This window comes from Dicentrarchus labrax, unplaced genomic scaffold (assembly GCF_905237075.1).
Source record: "Dicentrarchus labrax unplaced genomic scaffold, dlabrax2021, whole genome shotgun sequence".
NCBI classification, from domain to species: Eukaryota; Metazoa; Chordata; class Actinopteri; family Moronidae; genus Dicentrarchus; species Dicentrarchus labrax.
Window position 1 is genome coordinate 11,455,501 of NW_026136711.1, and position 8,741 is coordinate 11,464,241.

Consider the following 8,741-nt stretch of genomic DNA (forward strand, 5'->3'; position numbering starts at 1 on the left):
GTTCCAATAATTCATACCATAAAGATTTCTTCATATGACAAAACACATGCACATTTATTGTTATTTACAATTCACAATCATTAGTGGTCAGCAAGTGTTGATGTTCGGTCTAAGCAGGTCCAACTTTGGAGACTTCAGTTGTTGACTGTGTTGTTGAGGATTCCTCTTCATCTCCACTCATCCCAATCATCCCAATCATGCATGAACGGAACTGAAAGGGGAAAAAAAACGATTGTCGAAGGAGTCAAAATGTACACTGATTCTGAAGAGCACTCCAACCACATTTATCTTTATCATCCTGCATGGAGCTGAGATTTAAAAAAAAAAGCTGAATGTACCATTAAAGCCACTAGGTGTAGAACTTTAAATTTTACTTAAGTAAAAAAGTTAGAAATCAGAATTTTTTTTAGATTCAAGTCAAAATTATAACTTTTTCTTCAGAAGTCTCACTTCAAACTCAGAATTCTTGGTTTTCAATGTTTCAATTTTCTACAAGCATAGATTTGTGAAATCTAAGTAGCCTATTTCTACATGTAGTGGAATAAATTAATGATTTAATGTTCACATTTTGAATGTGATATAAAATTGTTGCAGTAGTGAGATATACTCAAATCAATACAAGACGTCATTGACTCAAAGCCTCAATTATTTTTCCAAGTTACTGTATGGTTTGCTAAAAGCTAAGCTGAGGAAACATTAAGATGCAACATAAAATACACCTCAGATTGATCTGTCTGGCTTGAGACATGTAAGATACAAGTCCATAAGATAATAAGATAGTATTATGTTGGGGTTTTGTATCAGTTTCTCTCAGGTGTCCCACATAGCACCTTGCAACAATATAAAAAATGCATAATTTTTAAAATAAGCTGTTCATTCCAACATTTAACAGACCTGTTTATTGAAGAGAACATAGATAATTGGGTTGTAGACTGCAGAGGCCTTTGAGAAGCAGCTAGATATGGTTGCCAGTCTAAGGTTGAATGATGAGCATGAACACAGGTTAATCCCTCTTTCTTAGGGAAAAGTGCAGCAGGTCTTTGCCTGCTAATCTGGTTTCCAATAAAATTAAGTCCGGTAATCTCATGCACTGTAGCCCTTTGTAATCCACTCAACTGGCTTAACTCCAGCTTTCTGTTACCTTTTGGCATTTCACCTCCTTCCCTGAGCTAAAAGACAATTAAGAACAAAGTACAGTAACTCTATCATTCCAACAACCCAATGTAGGACATCATACATCAGTATGTCCGAGGAGGCAGGTGATAGATATTGCAGAGGCAAAGGATAGGTTTGAAATTAACAAATAAAAATGTTTGCATTAAATTGCTAAGGAACATTAAAAGCAACGTAATCATATAAAATAACAATATTAATCTGGAACTGTTAAACACTTCGATCTGAGACAAGGTCATACTCAATATACAGATAAATATTACACAAATTATCAGTAGTCTGTGCAGCATTGTTGAGAAAAAAGAACACAGAAATAAAAGCATGGATTTTGTGAGAGTTTGACAACACAGCTCTCAACAGTCTCTTACATGTTGCAGTGAATATGTTCTGTACAACAAACCAGTGAACACATGCTTTTCCAGTATCAACAGCATACAGATACCATACACATGTTTGTATTTTTTTTTTTTAACTTCGCAGATAATTTAGGATTTCTTTATTAACCTCTTACCATGTATTTAAAATTACCTAAAAACACCTAAGAACAACATACCCAAAGTAAATTAAAAGCTGTTCTTCAACCATGTGCAGTATATGCATGGTTTTGGTCTCATTTAAAAGATAACACTCTAAAAAACAGCTGTTCATGGACATTTATCTATGTGCTCATGTAGATGGACAATAAATATTACTGGAGTGGATATATTGGACCTTTGGCAATGAAGCAGGACTGTTTTTGTTGGATTATTACTGATTCCAGGATTACAACTAGGCTTCTTGGGTGAGTTGGCTCAACTGTATGATTGCTTGCTTGCTAGTTTGAAGCGCCAATTGTGCCTGCTGTTATGATTGTATCCCAAAAGCATTTTGATCAATAAATAGACGAGATTCTAAGCTTTCCAATGATATGGTATGGGTACTAAATCCAACATGGCGGAATGTAAACATGGCAAGAAGGTTAATTGAGTTGCAACAATGCCCACATATTTTTTTTATATGACAAAACACACGTACATGTTTTGTTATTTACAATTCATAAATCATTGGTGGTGGAGAAGCCAACAGACTTCATGTGCAGTCTAAGCAGCCCCAACTTTGGAGACTTCAGTCACTGACTGTGTCGACTCTTCATCATCACCTCCACTCATCCCCAGCATCTTCATCATGCATGACTGGAACTGGAAGACGTCAAAGGAAAAACTCATTTTGAAATACAGCTTCAAAAAAGTGTTATTTTTGCTAAAAAGCTAAATTACTGGCATTTTGGCAATTTGTTGGTAGTCTTCTATTTCTAATCAGCAACTCTGCATTTCCTTAACAATTAACCATGAGCTGTTTATAGCAATGTGTATGTAGCATAAGTTGCTTTTTTATTGCACTCATGTATGTTGCAACAAGAAGGCATATTTGTTTAAGTTTTCTTTGAGTTAAAGTACAAGCCAAATTAAAGCTGCAAGTAGTGTTGGGCGGGACCTCGCACTCCATGCAACTCGGGGTGTGCTGCGGATGCGTCACGTGCCGTTGTTACATGTGCGGACCACAACATGAACATTTAACGTAAATCAGCTCAGAATCGCCACGCAGCGCTTACTTTCGGTTGCCATTAGGTGGGACTATCACTATATCTAAATATTGTCATGTAGACGTGTTATCAAACACGTTTCATTGAGATTGGACCACGTACGCTGAAGTTATGAGGACGTGTTCAGGGCGAGACTTGTTACAGAATATATGAAGTTTATTGGAGATTGGACATTGCACAATGAAGTTATGAGTACTGTTTTATGATGAATCGGCTGAATTCGACAAGTCGTCACTGGCACGCGGTTTGACGTACAGTCACAAATGGCTAAACTTTTCATCTGGTTTGTATGAGCACGGAATTCAAAATGGCCAACTTTGATGGAAAGCCATGGACACACCCTTAAACGTACAGTCACAAATAGCACAATTTTAATCAGCAATGTTTTTTGACTGCACTGACCAATTTTGAAGAAGATCCAATGAATTCCCTAGTAGGAGTTCAAATACAAGGCGAAAAGTTCGCCAGGAAAATCAAAATGGCGGACTTCCCGTGGGGTTTCGGGTATGGGTCCAAGAGGCTTTTTTGTACATCTCGGCATGTTACACGTGCCTACCAAGTTTCATACATATCGGTGAAACGTGGCGCCGGGGCTGCTTTTTTTTAATCCTGTAGGGTGCGCTACAAACATGACAAACACTATTTTTGGTATGTGAGCTTAAGGCACCAGTCTATACGTGCCCTGTCAATTTCATATTCATAACTATTACAGTCTCCGCACAATGATATACCATGCCACCAGAGCGCCACCTAGTGGCGGATTGTTGACACATTTATTAGCGAGCTTCAGGGAGCCATGGGCAAGCATCGTACAAAGTTTTGTTTACATCAAACGTGCCGATTCGGAGATATAAACTTCTTCATTTTAAAGAGCGCCACCTTGTGGCGATGGCCTGAAATTGTGCACGATGCCTAAGAAAGACATGGGGAACTATGGACCCAAGCTTGGTGTCAATTGGACATACCAATGTGGAGAAATGGTCCACTTCCTTTTTTGACAAAAAATCTACAGTTAGTGCTAATTTTATAGCGTTCTTATTTTTTGAAATATCAAAATTCTTCAAATTACTTTTTTTGCCAGGACGGCCCCCAGATGCTACGTGAAAGAATTTGTGCGAATCAGACAAAGCACATAGGACGAACACGAGGAAAAGTAGTTTATTGACATTTCGTACTCTAGCGGGATTTTTTTTTGACGGAAGTGGGCGTGGCCTATATGGGGAGATGCAGCTCCATTCACTGAACGTGTGGTTATAAGGTTTTTGAATGTGCGACAAACGATTCGGGAGTTATTAGCCTAAACGCACTTTTCATGATATTAGCGCCACCTAGTGGCCAACCCAAAAGCGATGCAGCGGTCGCTGGCTCAGTCCCTAATAATAGGAACAACCATAAACTGCACTTCCCGAGTGCAGCGTAACTGCCTCCAAAACATGAAGCTGTCTTCTTGCATGTACACTGTGCCTGCCCATAACTCTAATGTGTTTTCAATCTGACAATACGTCCGACAGACCTGTTTATTGAGGACAACATAGATGACTGGGTTGTAGACTGCAGAGGACTTAGAAAAGACAGCCGGTGCAGTAGCATATCTCAGGTCAAAGGGCTCTCCACGATTGTTGACAACCCAAAGGGCAAAAGTGGCGTAAGGCAACCAGCACACCAGGAAACCCAGCACAATGACGACCACCATCCTGGTCACCTCCTTCTCTGCCTTCTGGGTGGAGGCAGACTCAGCTTGGGCCTTTGCTGCCTGTTGAGTGAGAGAAGTGATTTGAGTCTCATGACTTCTGGGTTTTGCATGTTTAGTGCTCCATGCACCAAAGCATCACACAAAAGTTAAAATTGTGTTTATGCTGACCTTTCAGTGCATATTATCAACCATCAATCTGTGTTTCTTTTTGAGCTGCATTACACAATCACAACAAGTAAATGTCTAAATATGTGTTCTTCTCTTAGCTTCACGAATTTCAGTGTAATGACTTACTTAATCTTGAGAGAACTTTTTTAATGTCACATTTAAACATTCTGTATTTTCAAAACCTTTTTCAGTGAAACAGAGTTACTACATTTTACAATATGTAATCTAAGGTGAGTTGGTTTGCCTCACCATTTTCAGTGTAATGAGGAGATGGGAGTAGCAGAAGATAATGGTGGCTAAGGGAACAGCAAAGCAGAAGCCGAAAAGGAACATCACATAGGATTCATTATTGTATTTGTTGTTTGTAGTGTACCAGTCCGGACCACAGGAGCACTGCAGGCCTTCGGGGATATACCTGGAGAGATAATCACAAGAGCACTGTGTGTGTACTGTGTACAGCGTACATAGCAGCCTTGCTGATCAGTGCAACTGTTAGAGTATGTGAGTAATACTAACCTGCTCCATCCGAACAGTGGAGGAGCTGAGGCCAACAGTGCAAACACCCAGGTGAATGCACAGCAAGCTAAAGCATGATCAGGCTTGAAAATAAAGTTACCAAGTGGCTTGCAGATCATCAGCCATCTTTCAAAAGCTATCACAGCTAGAGACCACAGACTTACCATACCTTGAATGATATAAAGTAGTATTCAAATTTTTTTTTTTCATTAAAACTCAATCCAATCCAATCCAACTTTATTTGTTAAGCACTTTAAAAACAACCAAAGTTGACCAAAGTGCTGTACAGGAGAATACATATGACATATATCTGTTTGTCTTACCACCAAGCGTAACCATAAAACCTTCGATCTTGCATGATAGTGGTCCAAAGATGAAATATCTGGATATAAAGTTGCAGCAGGAGGTGAAGGATCCCACAACAGACACAAGAAGGTTTGCCACAGCCAAATTCACCAGGATGTAGTTGAGGTGGGACCGTAGCTTCTTGTATTGGACGGTGCATGCAATGGTGAGGACGTTAATGGTAGTGCCCACAGTAAATATAAAAAGCATGTATACTGCCATTGAATAGTAGGTGCTGGCGCCTGCTAGATGGTCCTGTGGTACTAGGAAGGGGCTGAGAGCCGTGATGTTGTCCGTATCCAGAGCGATGGGGATCCAGAAATCCTCTGGAAGTTCCATATTACGGCTGTGCTTCATTTTGACTTGTATGTAAAAAAAAAAAAAAAAGGAAAAAAAGAAAAGTCAAAATTTGCTTTTCATGTGATGGTCAGTTAGATCAGATATTTCCTGCAGGTACACTTGTCTACAGCAGTCTATTAGATAGGACTAGGAGAACATTTGCAAGGCTGTCTGACTGAACATTTATTTAATTGAATGATTGGTTAATTAATTACTTAATTTACTCAGGAACAATTACCCCCTTACTTCATTCAAAGGGATTAGAAAGCTACAGGAAGCATTGCAACATCTACAAAGACACACAGGCCAGATATGCATATGGTTATCCTGTTATCCCGTAACTATTTTAAGTTAAAAAAGGAAAAAACCCACAATGATGCACAGCAAAATGGGCACACGAATACAAACACACTAATGCTAGATGTACTGACATAAACATATATGTACCCATGATACACATTAATAATAAAATGTAAAATTTAAAAAATAAAATTTAAATTTAGTACCTGGTTCAATTACATCCTATTCAGATCCTAATCACATTCAACATTCAATCTGTCCCTGGGTAACCTGTTTTGTTAGTATTAGGAGGGATAAGCTCTACCTTCGTTATCGTATCAGGATGAAGAAAGGATTACCAAATGTTGAGCTTGGATCTCGGTACAAAGCAGAGCCTTTCCCTTTTTTATAAAAAGTAGACATTGGAGGAGATTCTTTTCTTTGAGGTAAACTTCTATGTATAACTTTTAGAATATTCTGTTAACATCTGCTTAACGTTATGTGAAGTGGAGGGTTGGACACAAACATACAATATGTTAAGTGTTGGTTTCTCCAGTACCACCTAAAGGACAATGTAAGCCAAATACCTAAATCAGGTAAAGACAGGTAATTGCTCCTTTATTTTGAAGGAAGGTAGTAATAAAGGACTGACAGAGGAAGGTGCAGAGCAGATGCATTCTGCTCTAATGGACTTCACTATAAAATAAAAAAATAGACCTGTAAATAAACAATATATTTTAGTTTGTGTGTTGTGTTAGGCATGATTATCATTGTTATTCATGGTCTTAACCATCATTACTCTTAGTATTATTGTAGTATGTTATGTAGGCTCATGGTCTGACTTGTGAGCAGGGTCACAGGGTCGTGGGAGCCAAGATAGTGCAGTAAGGAGAGGTTTAAAGCACCCTGGTTTGATCATTTTGTTACAACTGAAAAAGAATCGACCATCAGTATGAAAAATATTTTACATTATTGTTTAAATCTGTCAGCAGGTGAATGGGTCTTTGCTTATGATGCCATCTCAAACAGCTTGAGGACACAAGCAATTAGGATAATTGGCAATTAGAGACTATGAACAGTAGGCTTACAAGAGCAGTAGGATGGGAGTCATAAACACTGGCATTCAGTGTATGTGGTTTACACCCCTGTAATGTTCTTCTAACATAGTCACAATGCCAGAAACACAGCAAACAGCACATGTAGCCTCAACAATGATATTAGTCACCACAACAAATGGCTTATAGTTTCAGTGCAAATACAGCATTGGCAGGAAATAAAATCCATTAACCTATACCTTTTGAGACAGGTGCTCAATCAGCAGCCACAAGTGGAACAGAACCAGCTGATTGTTGCTGTTCAAGTGGTGTGTTCACAAGACTCTGGATACGATGTTAGGACCACTGAATAATAATGACTCAGTTGCTTAGCCTTCTGATTTGTGTGCTTTCATTTGTAACAAATCTGTGACCCATATAACATTTGACTATATAGTAAAAAAAAAACAGGTTCTTGAATCCAAATAATCTGACTGATGTGATAACACTATATAGCACAAGAAAGTGTTCTTTAAAAAAGGCTAACACACTGATTTTGGTGTGATTCTTATGGTGGATGAAAACCTACATCCACCTCTTCCCAAAAAAAACTCCTGTAACCATAATCCTTGATCCATGCAACTTGTGAGGCTTTACATCATGATCTCTTTAGGCTTTCAAAGATCAGTCCTCCAGCCATTTCCTAAGACTCTTAGCGAGTGTAAACCATTGCTGGCAGCTCAGATTAGAATGGAAGGTCAGTGTTTGTTGGAGCTCCACTGACCTATTTAACTCGCTGTTGTGCTCGCTCATGTCCTTGATTCAAATCCCTATAGCTTTGGTATAAGACAGGGGAGCTGCATTACTGAAAATTAAAACAAATAATTGTAGATTTCTTGCTTTTGTGGCCCAAACTTATTCAAATCACCATAGAAAGCTAAGTGGAAATGGCTGAAAATGAAATTTAAATGATGATGGCTATAGCATTTGTTTGATTATCGGCCTAAAAATTATTTAGAGTAAAAGGTTTTAACTGCATAGACTGCTCACTGTTAAAATTATGCATTATTTTTATGGAAGTTCAGATATTTCTACTACTTTGTTGTGTAGACATATTCAACTTAGGTTACCTTTCATGGAATTTTTCATCCACTTATCCAATCACTAACTTAATGACGTGACAATGAGTGTCCAATCTGTTTCCTGCAGCACACATGACTGTTTTTGCTTTTCTTGAATTTTTAAGTTAAACAAAATCACAAAACTCACATTATATCAATCAACTCGATTTGAGGTGACACCTAATTAGAAAAAAACAGCTGTATGTTGCATGGTGGAAACACTGAAACTCGATTAAAGCCTGAAATAAATGTTCATGTCTGAACTGTTGTAACAAAGTCGATTGTTGATTGTTTATTTTATGTCTTGTTGACTGTTGATTGTTTATTTTATGTCTTGTTGATTGTTTATTTCTATTTATATTGCCTGTTTGCACCGTGGGTCCGAGGGACTGAAATTTCATCTGTGCTGTATGTCGTGCATGTATAGCATATTTGACAAATAAAGCTGACTTGACTTGGGTAGTGGCTCTAAAGTATGTTTGTTTGTCTGT

At 38.3% G+C, this 8,741-nt stretch overlaps 1 protein-coding gene across 1 annotated transcript; it reads right to left on the bottom strand.

Moving 5' to 3' along the window:
- Nucleotides 1–91: 91 nt before the first annotated feature.
- Nucleotides 92–5,978, bottom strand: LOC127371560 (blue-sensitive opsin-like). Its single transcript, XM_051414427.1, has 5 exons — nucleotides 5,456–5,978; nucleotides 5,133–5,301; nucleotides 4,866–5,031; nucleotides 4,269–4,508; nucleotides 92–2,351 (listed from the first exon to the last, which is right to left on the bottom strand). Exons 1-5 carry the CDS (start codon nucleotides 5,832–5,834, stop codon nucleotides 2,253–2,255), a joined length of 1,053 nt encoding a protein of 350 aa, XP_051270387.1. The 5' UTR covers nucleotides 5,835–5,978; the 3' UTR covers nucleotides 92–2,252.
- Nucleotides 5,979–8,741: the final 2,763 nt, after the last annotated feature.